We start from the raw sequence: 24,628 nt of genomic DNA on the forward strand, positions 1-24,628 counted from the left end.
AGAGGTGTTTTCTGGAGCGTTGTGAGCTGATGTTTTTTTCATCCTCAGGTGAGTGGGAGATCAGTGCGTTCGACAGCCGCCTGAAAAGCCGTGGCATGAGCGCCCGCTACTCCGTCCTGTCTTGTAACATTGAACTGCTGGTGGACAATGAGGATGTAGAGTATGGCCTGGAGGACGTCCTGCCTGACTACGTAGACCACTTCTTCAAACCCAGATCCCTCCACCCCCAGCCACAGAACAGGACCGTAGCTATTAGAGTCTGCAGGAAGCAACCTGGCTTAAACCAGAACACAACAACACCGCAAACAGGAAATGACACAGATAACGATGTCGCCATCGGAGAATCAGGGGACCACGGGTCTGATAACAATGTCACATTTAAGGCAGGGGACCAGAAGTCAATCTGTGAGGTCAGGTATGTGACGGTGTCGTCTGCTGATGAGGAGGCCAACCTGCTTTCCCAGGGAGGGATCCCCACAGATGTTCTGGAGCAACTGGAGAAGGACGGGGAGTGGAAGGCTTCAGAGAACCAGGAGGGAGGGGACCTGGGTGGGGAGCAGGGGGGGAACGGGAGACAGAGACGCCAGGCCGGGTTGGAGGGTGGAGAGAATGGAGAGCGCAACAAGCTGGTGGAGAATTGTGAGGAGGAGGTGCTGAAGGAGTGGAAGGGTCAGGTGTATGGGGAGGCACTAGAGCAGGAGCAGAGAGAGGAGCAGAAGGTGGAGGTGTTGGATCAGCAGGAGGAGCAGGAGGCGCAGGGTGAGGGGTTCTTAAGGGTGCAGGAGCAGAGGGAGAGGCAAAAGGGGGAGCTGGATCGAGATTCACATCCCCTAACCACCAATCATGCAGATAAGGACCCTCTACTCTTGGAGTTAGACGGATGGATGGATCTAGACCCCCTGAACAAAACTTTGGAAGCTCTCCCGGATCAGCTGAAAGTGCAGCAGCAGAGGGAGGAGCAGAAGGTGGAGGTGTTGGATCAGCTGAAGGTAGAGGAGCAGAAACCTGGGGATGTGCATCCCCTAAGCAACAACACTCACACAGAGCTGGACACACCTCTACTGGATTTGTTGGATCTAAACTTCTCCAATGTCTCTAATGACAACGAGACGGCTCCCAGGAACGCAGTGTCTCTGGAGTATGATGACTATAGTGAGGAAGACACTGGGACAGCCTACATAGGGACAGAGGACAACCTGGACCTGAGGACCACAGATGGACAATACCGCAGCTACTACATCGCTGCACAGGAGATCACATGGGACTATGGGATCAGGAAACCACATCAGCTCATAAAAACAAGGTAGTGTTTGGCTTTTGTAAGTATCTGGTTTCTTGGACACTTATGCTTAGTCTTTGGGGAGCACTTCAATGGAGAATCTCAATTGAATATGCTTTTTAGTCCAGAACTAGGCTTAATCTGTGTCTGGCCCCATCTCTTTGACTATTCATTTTTGATAGATTTCTAAATAAATCCGGTTTCTGATTGATCAGCTCAGTTTAAAAGTAAAGGAAAAGCTACTCTCTAGTAGCTCCAATTCAATCACTTACTTACCAACGTTTCAACGGCAACGGTCTTTTATCAGGGTATTGATTAACGGCAAGCTGTCTTTTATCAGGGTATTGATTAACGGCAAGCTGTCTTTTATCAGGGTATTGATTAACGGCAAGCTGTCTTTTATCAGGGTATTGATTAACGGCAAGCTGTCTTTTATCAGGGTATTGATTAACGGCAAACTGTCTTTTATCAGGGTATTGATTAACGGCAAGCTGTATTTTATCAGGGTATTGATTAACGGCAAGCTGTCTTTTATCAGGGTATTGATTAACGGCAAACTGTCTTTTATCAGGGTATTGATTAACGGCAAGCTGTCTTTTATCAGGGTATTGATTAACGGCACGCTGTCTTTTATCAGGGTATTGATTAACGGCAAGCTGTCTTTTATCAGGGTATTGATTAACGGCAAACTGTCTTTTATCAGGGTATTGATTAACGGCAAGCTGTCTTTTATCAGGGTATTGATTAACGGCAAACTGTCTTTTATCAGGGTATTGATTAACGGCAAGCTGTCTTTTATCAGGGTATTGATTAACGGCACGCTGTCTTTTATCAGGGTATTGATTAACGGCAAGCTGTCTTTTATCAGGGTATTGATTAACGGCAAACTGTCTTTTATCAGGGTATTGATTAACGGCAAGCTGTCTTTTATCAGGGTATTGATTAACGGCAAGCTGTCTTTTATCAGGGTATTGATTAACGGCAAGCTGTCTTTTATCAGGGTATTGATTAACGGCAAACTGTCTTTTATCAGGGTATTGATTAACGGCAAGCTGTCTTTTATCAGGGTATTGATTAACGGCACGCTGTCTTTTATCAGGGTATTGATTAACGGCAAGCTGTCTTTTATCAGGGTATTGATTAACGGCAAGCTGTCTTTTATCAGGGTATTGATCAGCTAATCAACTTTCAACTGTTCACTCCCCAGAGAGAGGCGTAGGGGAATGAGGAAGTTCCTGGCGGAATATAAGAAGGTGGTGTTCAGGGCCTACAGTGATAGAGACTTCCAGATCCCCGTCACCAGAGGAGAGCTGCAGGAACATCTGGGACTCATGGGCCCTATCATTAAAGCTGAGGTCAACGACCTCCTTACCGTGAGTGGAGATCAATGATCATCTTGTTAATTCACAGATGTTTCAAATCAATTCATATTTGAACTACTACTAGGGTCAGGGTGTTTCGGAGTTCTTGGTGTAGTGGCTAAGGTTCTGGACAGTTGCAGGAACCCTGGTTTTAATCCCGGTTGTGTTACCCCCTGAATTCACTGCTATATTATTTTCATGGCATCTTATCAGATTCTGTGTGTTCTGCTGTTAAACATTCACCTGATCTTAATCTTGATCCTGTTTTTAATCTTGATCCTGATCTTGATCTTGATCCTGATCTTGATCTTGACAGGTCACCTTCAAGAACATGGCCTCCAGGCCGTACTCCCTGCACCTTCATGGGGTGTATGATAAGAGCCAGGGTGATGGTCAGTCCTCCGGGGCTGGGGTGGCGGGGGTCCCTGGGGAGGCGGTCCAGCCTGGAGAGGTCAGGGTCTACACCTGGAGGATCACCAGGAAGCAGGGGCCCACCGCTGCAGAGTTTGACTGTAAGGCCGGGGCCTACTACTCTACACAGAATAAGGCAGGTGGCATTGTCAACACTTACTGTATATTACAAAGCTAGCTCGTAGTTAGGCCTCATAAGTGTCTTTTATTTTCCTTAGATAGCTTACCAGTGTTTTGACATGCTTTTCCCTGCATGCACGTATTGTTCTGGTGTATTTGACTGTGTGGCTTTGTGTTCTGTTCTCACCCCTGCAACAGGAGAAGGACCTCCACTCTGGTCTGATTGGCCCCTTAGTAATCTGTAAACCAGGCACCCTCCACCCCCAACTGAACCTACAGCCCAACCTACAGGAGTATGCCCTCCTCTTCCACACCTTCGACGAGACCAAGAGCTGGTACCTGGACGAGAACATCCGTCGGTACTGCACCCCACCCTGCCAGGCCCAGAAAGATGACCCCTGGTTTCAGCTCAGCAACAAGTTTGCAGGTACAGTAGAGTTATTCAGACTCCCTCCTAATGTCAATAATAGTTTCATAATAAATTAATAAAAATTGATTTCTAGTGAATTTCTCTGTTTGTTTAGGTTCATACTCATATCTGATCGATTGTTTGTGTTTGAGATTAATTTATCTGGAAAATCTTTCCATGTTACCTTAGCCATAAACGGCTACGTGGCAGAGACACTTCCTGGTCTGACTGTAGCCCAGCACCAGCAAGTCAGGTGGCACCTGCTGAACGTCGGGGGCGACGGGGAGTATCACACCGCCCACTTCCACGGTCTGCCCTTCAGCATTCACAAGGAGCAGGAGCATCGCATGGGGGTGTACAACCTCTATCCTGGTAAACACACACACTAAGAAACACACACACAACCACACAACCACAGTTACCACACACACACACAACCACACAACCACAGTTACCACACACACACACACGCACGCGCACGCGCACACGCACACGCACACACAATAAAATAATAGTCAATCAAAAATGTCACCTGTCCCACCTTGGTCTCTGCCCCCCTCTCCAGGTGTGTTTGGAACAGTGGAGATGAGGCCGGCCACGGTGGGGACCTGGATGGTGGAGTGTACAGTAGGAGAGCACCAGCTGGCCGGCATGAGGGCTAAACTACTGGTCTACAACCCACGTAAGTAGCCTACCACACCTCACAACCCATGTAGGAACCACAAATCCCAACTTATGTAGGTACCACACCTCACAACCCATGTAGGAACCACAAATCCCAATTTATGTAGATACCACATCTCCCAACTTATGTAAGTACCACATCTCCCAATTTATGGAGGTACCACAACTCACAACTTATGTAGATACCACATCTCCCAACTTATGTAGATACCACATCTCCCAACTTATGTAGATACCACATCTCCCAACTTATGTAGATACCACATCTCCCAACTTATGTAGATACCACATCTCCCAACTTATGTAGATACCACATCTCCCAACTTATGTAGATACCACATCTCCCAACTTATGTAGATACCACATCTCCCAACTTATGTAGATACCACATCTCCCAACATATGTAGATACCACAACTCCCAACTGATGTAGATACCACATCTCCCAACATATGTAGATACCACATCTCCCAACTTATGTAGATACCACATCTCCCAACATATGTAGATACATCATCTCCCAACTGATGTAGATACCACATCTCCCAACTTATGTAGATACCACATCTCCCAACTTATGTAGATACCACATCTCCCAACATATGTAGGTACCACATCTCCCAACTTATGTAGATACCACATCTCCCAACTTATGTAGATACCACAACTCCCAATTTATGTAGGTACCACATCTCCCAACTTATGTAGATACCACATCTCCCAACTTATGTAGATACCACATCTCCCAACTTATGTAGATACCACATCTCCCAACTTATGTAGGTACCACATCTCCCAACGTATGTAGATACCACATCTCCCAACTTATGTAGGTACCACATCTCCCAACTTATGTAGGTACCACAACTCACAACTGATGTAGATACCACATCTCCCAACTTATGTAGGTACCACATCTCCCAACTTATGTAGATACCACAACTCCCAACTTATGTAGATACCACAACTCCCAACTTATGTAGGTACCACAACTCCCAACTTATGTAGATACCACAACTCCCAACTTATGTAGATACCACAACTCCCAACTTATGTAGATACCACATCTCCCAACTTATGTAGATACCACATCTCCCAACTGATGTAGATACCACATCTCCCAACATATGTAGGTACCACATCTCCCAACTTATGTAGATACCACATCTCCCAACTTATGTAGATACCACAACTCCCAACTTATGTAGGTACCACATCTCCCAACTTATGTAGATACCACATCTCCCAACTTATGTAGATACCACATCTCCCAACTTATGTAGATACCACATCTCCCAACTTATGTAGGTACCACATCTCCCAACTTATGTAGATACCACATCTCCCAACTTATGTAGGTACCACAACTCCCAACTTATGTAGATACCACATCTCCCAACTTATGTAGATACCACATCTCCCAACTTATGTAGATACCACAACTCCCAACTTATGTAGGTACCACAACTCCCAACTTATGTAGATACCACAACTCCCAACTTATGTAGATACCACATCTCCCAACTTATGTAGGTACCACAACTCCCAATTTATGGAGGTACCACAACTCACAACTTATGTAGATACCACATCTCCCAACTTATGTAGATACCACATCTCCCAACTTATGTAGGTACCATAACTCCCAACTTATGTAGATACCACATCTCCCAACTTATGTAGATACCACATCTCCCAACTTATGTAGATACCACAACTCCCAACTTATGTAGGTACCACAACTCCCAACTTATGTAGATACCACAACTCCCAACTTATGTAGATACCACATCTCCCAACTTATGTAGGTACCACAACTCCCAACTTATGTAGGTACCACAACTCCCAACTTATGTAGGTACCACAACTCCCAACTTATGTAGATACCACATCTCCCAACTTATGTAGATACCACATCTCCCAACTTATGTAGATACCACATCTCCCAACTTATGTAGGTACCACAACTCCCAACTTATGTAGATACCACAACTCCCAACTTATGTAGATACCACAACTCCCAACTTATGTAGATACCACAACTCCCAACTTATGTAGGTACCACAACTCCCAACTTATGTAGATACCACATCTCCCAACTTATGTAGATACCACATCTCCCAACTTATGTAGATACCACATCTCCCAACTTATGTAGATACCACATCTCCCAACTTATGTAGATACCACATCTCCCAACTTATGTAGATACCACAACTCCCAACTTATGTAGATACCACATCTCCCAACTTATGTAGATACCACAACTCCCAACTTATGTAGGTACCACATCTCCCAACTTATGTAGGTACCACAACTCCCAACTTATGTAGATACCACATCTCCCAACTTATGTAGATACCACATCTCCCAACTTATGTAGATACCACATCTCCCAACTTATGTAGATACCACATCTCCCAACTTATGTAGATACCACATCTCCCAACTTATGTAGATACCACATCTCCCAACTTATGTAGATACCACATCTCCCAACTTATGTAGATACCACATCTCCCAACTTATGTAGATACCACATCTCCCAACTTATGTAGATACCACATCTCCCAACTTATGTAGATACCACATCTCCCAACTTATGTAGATACCACATCTCCCAACTTATGTAGATACCACATCTCCCAACTTATGTAGATACCACATCTCCCAACATATGTAGGTACCACAACTCACAACTGATGTAGATACCACATCTCCCAACTTATGTAGGTACCACAACTCCCAACTTATGTAGGTACCACAACTCCCAACTTATGTAGATACCACAACTCCCAACTTATGTAGATACCACATCTCCCAACTTATGTAGATACCACAACTCCCAATTTATGTAGGTACCACAACTCCCAACTTATGTAGATACCACATCTCCCAACTTATGTAGATACCACATCTCCCAACTTATGTAGATACCACATCTCCCAACTTATGTAGATACCACATCTCCCAACTTATGTAGATACCACATCTCCCAACTTATGTAGATACCACATCTCCCAACTGATGTAGATACCACATCTCCCAACTTATGTAGATACCACATCTCCCAACTTATGTAGATACCACATCTCCCAACTATGTAGGTACCCAACTCCCAACTATGTAGATACCACAACTCCCAACTTATGTAGATACCACATCTCCCAACTTATGTAGATACCACATCTCCCAACTTATGTAGATACCACATCTCCCAACTTATGTAGATACCACATCTCCCAACTTATGTAGATACCACATCTCCCAACATATGTAGATACCACATCTCCCCACAACTCCCAACTTATGTAGATACCACATCTCCCAACTTATGTAGATACCACAACTCCCAACTTATGTAGATACCACATCTCCCAACTTATGTAGATACCACATCTCCCAACTTATGTAGATACCACATCTCCCAACTTATGTAGATACCACATCTCCCAACTTATGTAGATACCACATCTCCCAACTTATGTAGATACCACATCTCCCAACTTATGTAGGTACCACATCTCCCAACTTATGTAGATACCACATCTCCCAACTTATGGATGTAGAGATACCACATCTCCCAACTTATGTAGATACCACATCTCCCAACTTATGTAGGTACCACATCTCCCAACTTATGTAGATACCACATCTCCCAACTTATGTAGGTACCACAACTCCCAACTTATGTAGATACCACAACTCCCAACTTATGTAGATACCACATCTCCCAACTTATGTAGATACCACATCTCCCAACTTATGTAGATACCACAACTCCCAATTTATGTAGATACCACAACTCCCAACTTATGTAGATACCACATCTCCCAACTTATGTAGATACCACATCTCCCAACTTATGTAGATACCACATCTCCCAACTTATGTAGATACCACATCTCCCAACTTATGTAGATACCACATCTCCCAACTTATGTAGATACCACATCTCCCAACTGATGTAGATACCACATCTCCCAACTTATGTAGATACCACATCTCCCAACTTATGTAGATACCACATCTCCCAACATATGTAGGTACCACAACTCCCAACTTATGTAGATACCACATCTCCCAACATATGTAGATACCACATCTCCCAACTGTAGATACCACATCTCCCAACTTATGTAGATACCACATCTCCCAACTTATGTAGGTACCACATCTCCCAACTTATGTAGATACCACATCTCCCAACTTATGTAGATACCACATCTCCCAACTCCCATCTCCCAACTTATGTAGATACCACATCTCTCCCAACTTATGTAGATACCACATCTCCCAACTTATGTAGGTACCACAACTCACAACTTATGTAGATACCACATCTCCCAACTTATGTAGATACCACATCTCCCAACTTATGTAGATACCACATCTCCCAACTTATGTAGATACCACATCTCCCAACTTATGTAGATACCACATCTCCCAACTTATGTAGATACCACATCTCCCAACTTATGTAGGTACCACAACTCACAACTGATGTAGATACCACATCTCCCAACTTATGTAGGTACCACAACTCCCAACTTATGTAGGTACCACAACTCCCAACTTATGTAGATACCACAACTCCCAACTTATGTAGATACCACATCTCCCAACTTATGTAGATACCACAACTCCCAACTTATGTAGATACCACATCTCCCAACTTATGTAGATACCACATCTCCCAACTTATGTAGATACCACATCTCCCAACTTATGTAGATACCACATCTCCCAACTTATGTAGATACCACATCTCCCAACTTATGTAGATACCACATCTCCCAACATATGTAGATACCACATCTCCCAACTTATGTAGATACCACATCTCCCAACTTATGTAGATACCACATCTCCCAACTTATGTAGATACCACATCTCCCAACTTATGTAGATACCACATCTCCCAACTTATGTAGATACCACAACTCCCAACTTATGTAGATACCACAACTCCCAACTTATGTAGATACCACATCTCCCAACTTATGTAGGTATGTCCCAACTTATGTAGGTACCACAACTCCCAACTTATGTAGATACCACATCTCCCAACTTATGTAGATACCACAACTCCCAACTTATGTAGATACCACAACTCCCAACTTATGTAGATACCACATCTCCCAACTTATGTAGATACCACATCTCCCAACTTATGTAGATACCACATCTCCCAACTTATGTAGGTACCACATCTCCCAACTTATGTAGATACCACATCTCCCAACTGATGTACATCTCCCATACCACATCTCCCAACTTATGTAGATACCACAACTCCCAACTTATGTAGATACCACATCTCCCAACTTATGTAGATACCACAACTCCCAACTTATGTAGATACCACATCTCCCAACTTATGTAGATACCACTCCCAACATGTAGATACCACAACTTATGTAGATACCACAACTCCCAACTTATGTAGGTACCACAACTCCCAACTTATGTAGATACCACAACTCCCAACTTATGTAGATACCACAACTCCCAACTTATGTAGATACCACATCTCCCAACTTATGTAGATACCACAACTCCCAACTTATGTAGATACCACATCTCCCAACTTATGTAGATACCACATCTCCCAACCAGATACCACAACTCCCAACTTATGTAGATACCACATCTCCCAACTTATGTAGATACCACATCTCCCAACTTATGTAGATACCACATCTCCCAACTTATGTAGATACCACAACTCCCAACTTATGTAGATACCACAACTCCCAACTTATGTAGATACCACATCTCCCAACTTATGTAGATACCACAACTCCCAACTTATGTAGATACCACATCTCCCAACTTATGTAGATACCACATCTCCCAACTTATGTAGATACCACATCTCCCAACTTATGTAGATACCACATCTCCCAACTTATGTAGATACCACATCTCCCAACTTATGTAGATACCACATCTCCCAACTTATGTAGATACCACATCTCCCAACTTATGTAGATACCACAACTCCCAACTTATGTAGATACCACATCTCCCAACTTATGTAGATACCACATCTCCCAACTTATGTAGATACCACATCTCCCAACTTATGTAGATACCACATCTCCCAACTTATGTAGGTACCACAACTCCCAACTTATGTAGATACCACATCTCCCAACTTATGTAGATACCACAACTCCCAACATATGTAGATACCACATCTCCCAACTTATGTAGATACCACATCTCCCAACTTATGTAGATACCACATCTCCCAACTTATGTAGATACCACAACTCCCAACTTATGTAGATACCACAACTCCCAACTTATGTAGATACCACATCTCCCAACTCCCAACTTATGTAGATACCACATCTCCCAACTTATGTAGATACCACATCTCCCAACTTATGTAGATACCACATCTCCCAACATATGTAGATACCACATCTCCCAACTTATGTAGATACCACATCTCCCAACTTATGTAGATACCACATCTCCCAACTTATGTAGATACCACATCTCCCAACTTATGTAGATACCACATCTCCCAACTTATGTAGATACCACATCTCCCAACTTATGTAGATACCACAACTCCCAACTTATGTAGATACCACATCTCCCAACTTATGTAGATACCACATCTCCCAACTTATGTAGATACCACATCTCCCAACTTATGTAGATACCACATCTCCCAACTTATGTAGATACCACATCTCCCAACATATGTAGGTACCACATCTCCCAACTTATGTAGATACCACATCTCCCAACTTATGTAGATACCACATCTCCCAACTTATGTAGATACCACATCTCCCAACTTATGTAGATACCACATCTCCCAACTTATGTAGATACCACATCTCCCAACTTATGTAGATACCACATCTCCCAACTTATGTAGATACCACAACTCCCAACTTATGTAGATACCACATCTCCCAACTTATGTAGATACCACATCTCCCAACTTATGTAGATACCACAACTCCCAACTTATGTAGGTACCACATCTCCCAACTTATGTAGATACCACATCTCCCAACTTATGTAGATACCACATCTCCCAACTTATGTAGATACCACAACTCCCAACTTATGTAGGTACCACATCTCCCAACTTATGTAGATACCACATCTCCCAACTTATGTAGATACCACATCTCCCAACTTATGTAGATACCACATCTCCCAACTGATGTAGATACCACATCTCCCAACTTATGTAGATACCACATCTCCCAACTTATGTAGATACCACATCTCCCAACTTATGTAGATACCACATCTCCCAACTTATGTAGATACCACATCTCCCAACTTATGTAGATACCACATCTCCCAACTGATGTAGATACCACATCTCCCAACATATGTAGATACCACATCTCCCAACTGATGTAGATACCACATCTCCCAACATATGTAGATACCACACATAGTTACCTCACAAGAGCCTTACTCAGTAGACTAAGACAGAAGTGTGAAATGTGTTCTTTGAAATGTCTTAGAATGACATTGTTGGCTATTCCTAGCCACCGTGCTTTTACAGCACTTTGAGATATCAGCTGATGTACGAAGGGCTATATAAATACATTTGATTTGATTTGATTTATTCTTTTGTGAAATGTGGACAATGTAAATAATAGAATGTAATTTCCTGTGATTGCCTGGCAGGATGCATCCAGCCTCTGGGGTTGAGGTCAGGAAGAATAGACGATTCCCAGATCACTGCATCAGACCACATAGGTAAGCACGCTTCAGCAATGCAACAATGTAACCACAAGAATGTAACTACACACCTCTCAATCATTATAGCTGATGTGTTGTGAGCGTTTTGACAGAAAAAAGTTTGCCATGCATTACCTTAGGGTGTTTCACATTGGTGGTACAACAGGTGAGTTTCCCACCTTACTATGGAAAAGCGTTATGTCAATCCAATAAATTATTATTATTAAATATTAAGTTATTTCACGTCAGAAAGTAGGCTTGTACACAGTAAACGCATAAGTGAGCCTCTAGAATGGAGAAATATTGCAGTTATGAATCAGTTACTTACTGTTTATGAAAACTTTACTCTGTGTTAGGCCTGCATACAGTTAGCCAGTGTGATTGAATGCATATATGTGTTTTCCAGGTAACTGGGAGGCCAGGCTGGCGAGGTTGGAGCTATCTGGTTCTGTCAATGCCTGGATGGGCGCGGATCAGAAATCATGGATCCAGGTTCAACACTAAAATTCCTGTTCTCCTGTGAAAGATCTTGTAGATTGAAAGGCCCTCTGATTTAGCTGCCCAATTATACTCATGAGAAAATTTGGAATTGGGATTTCAGTTCACTTCCTGAATTGACTGAATTGAAATGGAACTGGCCCCAAACCTGTTCTCCTGTTGTGTCTTGTATGCAGGTGGACCTCCACAGACCCACACTGATCCATGGGATCCAGACCCAGGGTGCAAGAGCCTCTCTGGGCCTGAAGGACTACTTCATCATGTACTTCACCCTCTCCTACAGCCTAGACCAGGAGACCTGGGCTAACTACAGGGGGAACAGCACCACGCCAACTTACGTCAGTACCTTACATGTACCTTAACCATCTGTACCAGTACCTACTGGCTAGTACTGTACCCACAAAGCACAAGCTTAATTGTTTACCTTAAAAAGCAGCAGTCAGAGAGCAGGTGCATTTATCTTTTTGTTACTGTAAATGTCATCAATGCCTAAAAGATCTCAGGGTAGTTCTATGCAATACTACCATGCTACCTCTTGTACTTACTGTTAATTATATAACTTTTGTTTATTTCAGATATTTAACGGTAATCTGGATGGCTCCAAGGTGAAGGAGAACCATCTGTCTCCCCCCATCCTGGGGCGCTACATCCGACTGCAGCCTGTCACCATCCAGAGGAACCCTGCTCTTCGCATGGAGCTGCTGGGCTGTGACGTCAACAGTGAGTCCCTGTGGCAGTTAGGAACACCTTTGTAACAATGTGTAACAGCTCAGATCACATTTAGTGGTGGTGTATGTTGTGATTAGATGTTGTAGCTGAGGTTGAGAGGTCCGTGATCGGGGTCAGGGGCCGGGGGAAGGGAGGAGGTGCAGGGACGGACAGATCTCAGGTGCTGGTGAATAGAATCCCTGAGAGAAGGAAGAAGGGAAATAAAAATGTCTGTCTGTCTGTCCGTCTCAGGCTGCTCCTTCCCCCTGGGTCTCCAGAGGAGGTTGGTTCCAGACAGCAGCTTCAGAGCCTCCTCCTTCCTGCAGACTTGGAGGCTCTCCTGGGGCCCCGCCCTCGCACGCCTCCGCCAGGATGGCAGCGCCAATGCATGGCGCCCCAAGGTACACACACACATATACAACAACACAGAAGCTCACAAGAAACACACACACAAAGTCAAACCACACACACCGTTACCTCCCTCTGTTACCGGCACATCTATTTTAACATGATCTCTCTCTCTCTCTCTCTCTCTCTCTCTCTCTCTCTCTCTCTCTCTCTCTCTCTCTCTCTCTCTAATTCATTTCAAAGTGGCTTTATTGGGAAACGTGTTTACATTGCCAAAGCAAGTGAAATAAACAATAAACAAAGTGAGAAGAATTTAACAGTAAATATTGCACTCAAAAAGGTTTAAAAAAGATGTCAAGTATTATATTATCAGTTATATACCAGATATGATCAGTTATATACCAGATATGATCAGTTATATAGCAGATATGATCAGTTATATACCAGATATGATCAGTTATATACCAGATATGATCAGTTATATAGCAGATATGATCAGTTATATACCAGATATGATCAGTTATATACCAGATATGATCAGTTATATAGCAGATATGATCAGTTATATACCAGATATGATCAGTTATATAGCAGATATGATCAGTTATATAGCAGATATGATCAGTTATATACTATATATGATCAGTTATATACCAGATATTATCAGTTATATTAGCTATGTTGCCTTATTCAAAATACTAGTGGAAAGTCCATATCCTATTGAATTTTTTACACTTTGCAAATATACGAATACTATGGGAAGATAAATAAACAGATACATATTGGTGGTATTTACAATGTTGTTTGTTCTTCACTGGTTGCCCTTTTCACATGGCATTAGGTCACAAAGCTTGCTGCTGTAATGGCACACTGTGGTATTTTATCCATTAGAAATGGGAGTCTGTGTGATCTGTGGGAAATATGTGTCTCTAATGTGGCCAGACATTTGGCAGGAGGTTAGGAAGTGCAGCTCAGTTTCAACCACATGTTGTGGGCAGTGTTCACAGTTTCTCAGTTTCTCTGTTTCTCTGTTTTAGTAGAGAAACTGTTTGTGGAAGGTACTACACCGCACACAGACCCCTTCACGCACTCAATGTTGTGGAGATACATTGACTTTCCTTGTAGGCCTATTTGTCAAGGAAACTGTGAAGCTCTACAGCCTGTTTCTGAATGAGTCTTTTATGAAACAACGTGAAACAAGGTTTCTGTTTGATCCTTTTCATGACATCATGCATAGCTGTTATTTATATGGCCTAAAATAAATGTGTTCATATGGTCACAGTATTATCTATAGGTTTTAATGAAAAACAATAAACATACACATTTAATAACAGACTCAGGTATTCTGCCACTGTGTACTCTCTGTTTAGAGACAGATAGCATTCTAATTGGTTCTGTTTTTGGGTTGATTCTTTCCAGTGTGTTAAATAGTTCACTTTCTGCTTTCTTATAATTTGGTTGTGTCTAATTGTGTTGCTGTCCTGAGGCTCTGTGGGGTCTGTGTTTGTGAGAGGACTCTTCTCTCTGTAGGTGAGGGCTTTGTGGTGGAATGTGTGGGCATCGCTTGCTTTTAGATGGTTGAAGGATTTAACAGCTCTTTTCTGGATGTTCATAACTAGGTAGTATAATCTTAATTCTGATCTGCATTTTTTCGGCGTTTGCGTTCTACACAAAGTATATTTTTGCTGAATTCTGCATGCAGAGTATCAATTGGGTGTTTATCATGTTTTTTAAATTATTGGTTGGTGAGTGTACCCCAGACCTCACAACCATAGAGGGCAATGGGTTCTATAACTGATTCAAGTATTTTTAGCCAGATCCTAATTGGTATGTTGATGTTGATGTTTCTTTTGATGGCGTAGAAGGCCCTTCTTGCCTTGTCTCTTAGATCGTTCACAGCCGTGTGGAAGTTACCTGTGGTGTTGATGTTTAGGCCGAGGTAGGTGTAAATATTTGTGTGCTCTAGGTCACCAGTGTGTAGATTGAATTTGTATTTGTTGTCCTGGGAACTGGACCTATTTTGGAACAGCATTATTTTTGTCTTACTGAGATTTACTGTCAGGGCCCAGGTCTGACAGAATCTGTGCAGAAGATCTAGGTGTTGCTGTAGGCTCTCCTTGGTTGGGGACAGAAGCACCAGATCATTAGCAAACAGTAGACATTTGACTTCTGAGTCCAGTACAGTGAGGCCGGGAGCTGCAGACTGCAGCCATTTTAACATTTGCTCAGTACATTGTTTTCACTGAGGAAATTAGAGTCTGCCATTAATGATAATGCAGAGGATTTTTCAGAGATTGGTTTTGATGCAGATTCCACTGTAATTATTAGGGTCAAATTTGTCTCCACTTTTATAGATTGGGTCCTTGGTTCCAAATATTGGGGAAGATGCCTGAGCTGAGGATGATGTTACAGAGTTTAAGTATAGCTGTCAAGGGGTGTGTAACTGGTAGCATGGAAGTCAAACACAGGAGAGCAGAACTTGGTAAATGGCCAGAACTGTTTAATGCACATAACTCCCAGCTTACAAAAATAACAAAACACACATGGGCACAAAACCCGCCCCGCACCAGTCACACAAGGCACACGTACTTACAATGAACAATTCCCAACAAAGACATGGGGGAAACAGAGGGAACATATACAACATGTAATTAGGGAATTGAAACCAGGTCAGTGTGAAAACAAGACAAAACAAATGGAACATGAAACATGGATTGGCGATGGCTAGAAGACCGGTGACGTCGACCGCCGAACACCACCTGAATAAGGAGAGGAACCGACCTCGGTAGAAGTTGTGACAATAGCCAATTGGAATTTGTGATCTGTATATTTTATTATTTTATTTAGAATACCATCAACATCACAGACCTTTTTGGGTTGACTGCTAGCTGCACTGCTGTGCATGGTGTTAACTAGCATCTGGACCTAGCTGCACTGCTGTGCATGGTGTTAACTAGCATCTGGACCTAGCTGCTCTGTTGTGCATGGTGTTAACCAGCATCTGGACCTTGCTGCTCTGCGGTGCACAGTGTTAACCACCATCTGGACCTAGCTGCTCAGCTGTGCACAGTGTTAACCAGCATCTGGACCTAGCTGCTCTGCTGTGCACAGTGTTAACTATCATCTGGACCTAGCTGCTCTGCTGTGCACAGTGTTAACCAGCATCTGGACCTAGCTGCTCTGCTGTGCACAGTGTTAACTAGCATCTGGACCTAGCTGCTCTGCTGTGCACAGTGTTAACCAGCATCTGGACCTAGCTGCTCTGCTGTGCACAGTGTTAACCAGCATCTGGACCTAGCTGCTCTGCTGTGCACAGTGTTAACCAGCATCTGGACCTACCTGCTCTGCTGTGCACAGTGTTAACCAGCATCTGGACCTAGCTGCACTGCTGTGCATGGTGTTAACTAGCATCTGGACCTAGCTGCTCTGCTGTGCATGGTGTTAACCAGCATCTGGACCTTGCTGCTCTGCTGTGCACAGTGTTAACCACCATCTGGACCTAGCTGCTCTGCTGTGCACAGTGTTAACCAGCATCTGGACCTAGCTGCTCTGCTGTGCACAGTGTTAACTATCATCTGGACCTAGCTGCTCTGCTGTGCACAGTGTTAACCAGCATCTGGACCTAGCTGCTCTGCTGTGCACAGTGTTAACTAGCATCTGGACCTAGCTGCTCTGCTGTGCACAGTGTTAACCAGCATCTGGACCTAGCTGCTCTGCTGTGCACAGTGTTAACTATCATCTGGACCTAGCTGCTCTGCTGTGCACAGTGTTAACCAGCATCTGGACCTACCTGCTCTGCTGTGCACAGTGTTAACTATCATCTGGACCTAGCTGCTCTGCTGTGCACAGTGTTAACCAGCATCTGGACCTAGCTGCTCTGCTGTGCACAGTGTTAACCAGCATCTGGACCTAGCTGCTCTGCTGTGCACAGTGTTAACCAGCATCTGGACCTACCTGCTCTGCTGTGCACAGTGTTAACTATCATCTGGACCTAGCTGCTCTGCTGTGCACAGTGTTAACCAGCATCTGGACCTAGCTGCTCTGCTGTGCACAGTGTTAACCAGCATCTGGACCTAGCTGCTCTGCTGTGCACAGTGTTAACTATCATCTGGACCTAGCTGCTCTGCTGTGCACAGTGTTAACTATCATCTGGACCTAGCTGCTCTGCTGTGCACAGTGTTAACCAGCATCTGGACCTAGCTGCTCTGCTGTGCACAGTGTTAACTATCATCTGGACCTAGCTGCTCTGCTGTGCACAGTGTTAACCAGCATCTGGACCTAGCTACTCTGCTGTGCACAGTGTTAACCACCATCTGGACCTAGCTGCTCTGCTGTGCACAGTGTTAACCAGCATCTGGACCTAGCTGCTCTGCTGTGCACAGTGTTAACTATCATCTGGACCTAGCTGCTCTGCTGTGCACAGTATTAACTATCATCTGGACCTAGCTGCTCTGCTGTGCACAGTATTAACTATCATCTGGACCTAGCTGCTCTGCTGTGCACAGTATTAACTATCATCTGGACCTAGCTGCTCTGCTGTGCACAGTGTTAACCAGCATCTGGACCTAGCTGCTCTGCTGTGCACAGTGTTAACTATCATCTGGACCTAGCTGCTCTGCTGTGCACAGTGTTAACCAGCATCTGGACCTACCTGCTCTGCTGTGCACAGTGTTAACCAGCATCTGGACCTAGCTGCTCTGCTGTGCACAGTGTTAACCAGCATCTGGACCTAGCTGCTCTGCTGTGCACAGTGTTAACTATCATCTGGACCTAGCTGCTCTGCTGTGCACAGTGTTAACCAGCATCTGGACCTAGCTGCTCTGCTGTGCACAGTGTTAACCAGCATCTGGACCTAGCTGCTCTGCTGTGCACAGTGTTAACCAACATCTGGACCTAGCTGCTCTGCTGTGCACAGTGTTAACCAGCATCTGGACCTAGCTGCTCTGCTGTGCACAGTGTTAACTAGCATCTGGACCTAGCTGCTCTGCTGTGCACAGTGTTAACTATCATCTGGACCTAGCTGCTCTGCTGTGCACAGTGTTAACCAGCATCTGGACCTAGCTGCTCTGCTGTGCACAGTGTTAACCAGCATCTGGACCTAGCTGCTCTGCTGTGCACAGTGTTAACCAGCATCTGGACCTAGCTGCACGGCTCCCGAGAGGCGCAGCAGTCTAAGGCACTGCATCTCAGTGCTAGAGGCGTCACTATAGACCCTGGTTGTATCCTGGGCTGTATCACAACCGGACGTGATTGGGAGTCCCATAGGGGAGCACAATTGGCCCAGCGTCGTCTGGCGCTAGGGTTTGGTTGGGGTAGGCTGTCATTGGGTAGCCTAGTGGTTAGAGCGTTGGACTCGTAACCGGAAGGTTGCAAGTTCAAACCCCCGAGCTGACAAGGTACAGATCTGTCGTTCTGCCCCTGAACAGGCAGTTAACCCACTGTTCCCAGGCCGTCATTGAAAATAAGAATTTGTTCTTAACTGACTTGCCTAGTTAAATAAAGGTTAAAAAAAAATGTAAATAAGAATTTGTTCTTAACTGACTTGACTACTTAAATAAAGGTTAAATAAAAAATACATTTAAAAAATGCTGTGCACAGGGTTTCTATTAATGTATTGCACCTCCTATAACCCACCCCCCCCTTCCTCCCTCCTCCTCCAGGCCAATAACCCCCATGAGTGGCTGCAGGTGGACTTCCTGGTTATGAAACGCATCACAGGGGTCGTCACTCAGGGGGCGTGGTCTATTCTGACTCAGATGATGGTGACAGAGTTCTCTGTAACCATTAGCGACAACGGCCACTCCTGGTCCAACGTGGTTGACGAGGGAACACAAAGAGAGAAGGTATCACACACAGATTTATCACAGGCTACATTTCAGTACACACACCTTCCTTAGCATGCAGGGGAAAATGTGATCTGCAACCAAGCAGATTTACGAGAGCTGATTTTGTAAAGAGCACAAACAGTGACAACGCTGTAACATGTTTAACTTTTTGAGTTTCCGAACTGGGTTTTGTGAGCCAGCACTGTTTGACTCTGCCTCCTCCTTCCTCCCAGATGTTCTTGGGGAACAGTGAGCCAGATGAGGAGATGCTGAACCTCTTTGATCCTCCTCTGTTTGCCCGCTTCATACGGATCAACCCCAGAGGCTGGGTCAACGACATAGCCCTGCGCCTGGAGTTCATGGGCTGTGACACCCAGCAGCGACACTGAGAGACAGGGCAGGGGGCCCCACTGTGCAGCTCCACACTCAGGCCCACCTCATCTTTGTCTCTTCTATTTAATGAGCATAGCAGTGACGTGATGATCATGAAATAGTCATGTCATTGATGGATGAACAGAGTGAGTGAAGTTTAAAAGGTTTGTTTAGCTCGGATCAGAGTCATAAATGATATGCTGTTGTAGGAAGTGTCTATTGATGAGCTTCAACTGAGAATAGCTCTTAGGTCTGGTCCCTCCACTATCAACAGTATAACACATTACGTCAGTTTATGAAGACTGAGCCTCAGACGGTTTGTCTCATGTACAATATATACTACTACAAACACTATGACTTCAGACATTCCGGATGTGATCCAATACATGTCAATAGTACAGTATAACAATTATTTCTGTCTAGATGTTTACTGACTACAGTAATCTGTACAGTACTGTATGTATATGCAATGTATCATATGCACTGAGGGGAGAGGGATAGAGTTTATATTGTTAAATAAAATTGGAATTATATCAAGCCTGGTCTCAGAGGTCAGTGTTGCGACACTTCCCTGCATGCACACACACACACACACACACACACACACACACACACACACACGTCCTCCCATGCTTTCTCATCATGTCCTGTTCACCATCTCCCTTCCGTGACAGGAAGCAGTTTTGTCTTTGCTTTTGTTTTGTTCCTTTGCTCCAGCCCAGGGGGACATTGGCAGTGGCTCGGTGTTTCTCTACGATTAGGGAGGGTTGTTTCGCCTTCCTTTGCCTCATTCCCGTCTCTCCAGACTGTTATTTAGTCTTATCCACTTCTCACAATCTCTCAAGCCATTGGCAAGTGTGATTGATTTGGTATAAAAACAGACACAGAGAGAGAAAGACAGCAGCATGTGTGAGAGAGGATGAGAGACAGCAGCATGTGTGAGAGAGGGAGTACAGTGAGCAGTGTGTGTGTGAGAAAGGGAGTACAGTGAGCAGTGTGTGTGTGAGAGAGGAAGAGAGCAGTGTGTGTGTAAGAGAGGGAGTACAGAGAGCAGTGTGTTTGTGAGAGAGGAAGACAGCAGTGTGTTTGTGAGAAAGGGAGTACAGAGAGCAGTGTGTGTGAGAGAGGAAGAGAGCAGTGTGTGTGTAAGAGAGGGAGTACAGAGAGCAGTGTGTGTGTGAGAGAGGAAGAGAGCAGTGTGTGTGTAAGAGAGGGAGTACAGAGAGCAGTGTGTTTGTGAGAGAGGAAGACAGCAGTGTGTTTGTGAGAAAGGGAGTACAGAGAGCAGTGTGTGTGTAAGAGAGGGAGTACAGAGAGCAGTGTGTGTGTAAGAGAGGGAGTACAGAGAGCAGTGTGTGTGTAAGAGAGAGGGAGTACAGAGAGCAGTGTGTGTGTAAGAGAGGGAGTACAGAGAGCAGTGTGTGTGTAAGAGAGGGAGTACAGAGAGCAGTGTGTGTGTAAGAGAGGGAGTACAGAGAGCAGTGTGTTTGTGAGAGAGGAAGACAGCAGTGTGTTTGTGAGAGAGGGAGTACAGAGAGCAGTGTGTGTGTAAGAGAGGGAGTACAGAGAGCAGTGTGTGTGTAAGAGAGGGAGTACAGAGAGCAGTGTGTTTGTGAGAGAGGAAGACAGCAGTGTGTTTGTGAGAGAGGAAGACAGCAGTGTGTTTGTGAGAGAGGAAGACAGCAGTGTGTTTGTGAGAGAGGAAGACAGCAGTGTGTTTGTGGACACTGGGCACATAAATCCTCTCGTTATCTCAGCGCCTCACTGAGGAAGACAGCAGTGTGTTTGTGGACACTGGGCACATAAATCCTCTCGTTATCTCAGCGCCTCACTGAGGAAGACAGCAGTGTGTTTGTGAGAGAGGAAGACAGCAGTGTGTTTGTGAGAGAGGAAGACAGCAGTGTGTTTGTGAGAGGAAGACAGCAGTGTGTTTGTGGACACTGGGCACATAAATCCTCTCGTTATCTCAGCGCCTCACTGAGGAAGACAGCAGTGTGTTTGTGGACACTGGGCACATAAATCCTCTCGTTATCTCAGCGCCTCACTGAGGAAGTTGACCACAAAGTCATGTTGTTTGGTTTGGATGAGGAGAACAAACAAACAACTCTGCTGGACAAATGTTGGCAAAAACATCCCACGAGGCACAAACTGGTTGAATCAATTGTTTCCACGTTATTTCAACTCCAAAAATCTGTGATGACATTGAATCAATGTGGAAATCTGATTGGATTTGAGAGCGAAACAAATCAGCGTAAGGGCATGTATTTTTTTCACCCATTTTTTTACCTGAATCCAATGACATGTCTGCAATTTTGATTGATTTCAAGTCGAATTCACATTAGTTGACAACTCAACCAAATATAGATCCAAACTAGACGTTGAACTGACGTCTGTGCCCAGTGGGATGACAGACAGAAAGTAGCATGTCACACTTTATCCCTGTCCAAACAATAACAGAACACAATCCCTATCACCATAGGAACAGAAACATGTATATTCAGCTGGTTTTCACTCCAATAAAACCTTAATAGGTCTTAATCATACTAGCGTCCTGTCCAGGGGATGTACTTGTACATGAAGCTTCCTCACGCTACAGAAACAGGACATAGAGGCCCTAAGAGGACAGGAGACCGGCCCATAGGGGCATGTTGGGGTCTTTCTGTTTCAGACAAGGCAGAACTTACTTTACTTAGTCATGTAAGCAATGATGACTGGACTCTGTTTTATATTTGGCAAACCCTCCTCTCTGTGTGTGTAAGTTAGTTTGTAACAACAATACAAATCATGTGACACCATCAAAGGAGCCTTAGGACTTCTAGTGTCAGATTGGTGTGAGAGAAGTTTCAGAACAGAGAAGCAGTTAGTAGTCCCTGGTGGTATGAGTCACACCTACTATGGAAACACCCATATGATTTCTGTTACCTCTCTTCCTCCTGGAACCTCAGGCCCCTTGTCCACAGAACAATCATTCCCCTATAAATAAAATGTGCCAAATTCACAAGTAGATTTCACAATGTGTAAAAACTTTATGGTTATGCAATCTGAGATGATTCTGTTGATCTGTGTGTGGTAATACTGTACTATGGCATAGTGGGGTTTTATTTTATTTTTGTGTGCTCCTTTACATAGTGAATATGAAGTGTCATATCGAGGTTGTCCCTAGAAACAATAGGGTTTAGTTGTGTTCAATAGTTTTACAGTATGACTCACTGTGTTCTGAAGGGGAGAAGGCGCCCTCTTCTGGAGACAATGTGCAAGTGCATCACTTAGCTACTGTTCGGTCCCTACAGGCCAACCAAGCAACCTATCCTTCCTACAAGAGCCATCTATATAGCCCCTTCCCCATTCACACACAGGAGAAAGCAGACAGTAACAGAAAACCATCTGTGCAAAATTTTGGCAACAACCCCCGTCTCCAGCCACACAGTCCCCTGCTCCCCAACACTGTACTTAAAACTAATTCACTCAAACTAATTATCCATCCCAGGCCAGGCTCAGACCTGTTTAGCCTGAATGTAAGCCACCAGAGAGGGGTGCAACAGGGTAGTACAACATGCCTGACTGCTGGTAGTTCTAAGACCTTATTTTCTGGTCCATTCAACAGCTCATGCTCGCTAACTCATTTTTGATTGGTAATTACGGTGATGCGGCCTCTGCAGAAGTCAGCCCATTCAAACGTCTTGCGCTTCGCTTATCAGCGCACTGAGCGCAGTTGAGAAGTTGTCAAGGAAGTGAGTTTGTGTTTAAACAAGACCTCACACCATCACCTACCGTCAACCAATCATGTCAATGCACAGCTATAAGGAGTCCTCCACATGCGTCACCGGCCGCCATATGGAGCCTCTGACCACATTTTTGGATCAATCATAAATTGTATTTCAGTGAGTGGGTCAAATGGGAGAGCGGGGAGCAGAGGGAGAGTCTACATTCCAAATGGCACCCTATTCCCTATGTAGTGTACCCTATGTCTTATGTGTAGTGCACCCTAACGGCTCTGTTCAAAAGTAGGGCACTATGACAGACAATTTATGCTTGATCCGAAAATGTGGTCAGAGGCGCCATATGGATGGTGCTGCACAATCGCGGAGTCTCTGGGGGCATGCAGAGGCCACATTGAGTTCCATACTGAATCGCTGTATAAACACAAACTCACTTCCTTGACAACTTCCTTCACAACAGCTCTGCGCTGAGAGCTCATACTGAGACTGAGCTAACAGAACATCACATCATTTAACATCACATAACACATTTACGGTAGTCATAGCTACTGTCAGACATAACTAAACCATGTTCATATGCAAATATGGAAGTTATTCACAGGGCTAAAATATACACTGTTTCCCAATTAGTCAGCCATAATATCACATAGTTTAAACTATAGCATATCGAAATATGCCAGTTAGTCAGAGGGCCGTTAACACACACCATGATGCTCAGCCTCAGTGCATTTTGCAATGAGTCATACTGTGTCTCTCTCTCACACACACACACACACACACACACACACACACACACACACACACACACACACACACACACACACACACACACACACACACACACACACACACACACACACACACACACACACACACACACACACACACAGTTACTAGTATGTTATTTCCAGAGACATACAGTATAATGCTGTGGATGGTATTACTCAGCTGGCCAGAGAAAACTCATGCAGTCCCCATCATATTACACGATAACAAACTGTTTTATTACAGATCAGAAATAACTTGACATGTATCTAGCAGCATCTTCATTTAAAATATTGTGGTTCCGATTGTTAGAACATTTCTGGAAAAAATACAATGGAAAATATATATATCTGAAAAGTTGAGGTTCAGGAAGAGATCGGTGACCGTTGGTAGGAAATCTGA

The 24,628-nt window shown here is 44.2% G+C and overlaps 1 protein-coding gene across 1 annotated transcript in view; it reads left to right on the forward strand.

Moving 5' to 3' along the window:
- Positions 1-20,280, forward strand: part of LOC118363929 (coagulation factor VIII-like) — a 34,381-nt gene extending 14,101 nt beyond the window's left edge. Inside the window, 13 exon segments of the mRNA XM_052486996.1 lie at positions 49-1,303; positions 2,487-2,652; positions 2,957-3,187; positions 3,370-3,598; positions 3,770-3,952; positions 4,146-4,262; positions 11,938-12,009; positions 12,398-12,483; positions 12,666-12,827; positions 13,065-13,209; positions 13,450-13,598; positions 19,206-19,388; positions 19,604-20,280. Coding sequence (XP_052342956.1) covers positions 49-1,303; positions 2,487-2,652; positions 2,957-3,187; positions 3,370-3,598; positions 3,770-3,952; positions 4,146-4,262; positions 11,938-12,009; positions 12,398-12,483; positions 12,666-12,827; positions 13,065-13,209; positions 13,450-13,598; positions 19,206-19,388; positions 19,604-19,759 — 3,134 coding nt within the window. The 3' untranslated portion in view covers positions 19,760-20,280.
- Positions 20,281-24,628: the final 4,348 nt, after the last annotated feature.

This window comes from Oncorhynchus keta, chromosome 30 (assembly GCF_023373465.1).
Source record: "Oncorhynchus keta strain PuntledgeMale-10-30-2019 chromosome 30, Oket_V2, whole genome shotgun sequence".
Taxonomy (NCBI): Eukaryota; Metazoa; Chordata; class Actinopteri; order Salmoniformes; family Salmonidae; genus Oncorhynchus; species Oncorhynchus keta.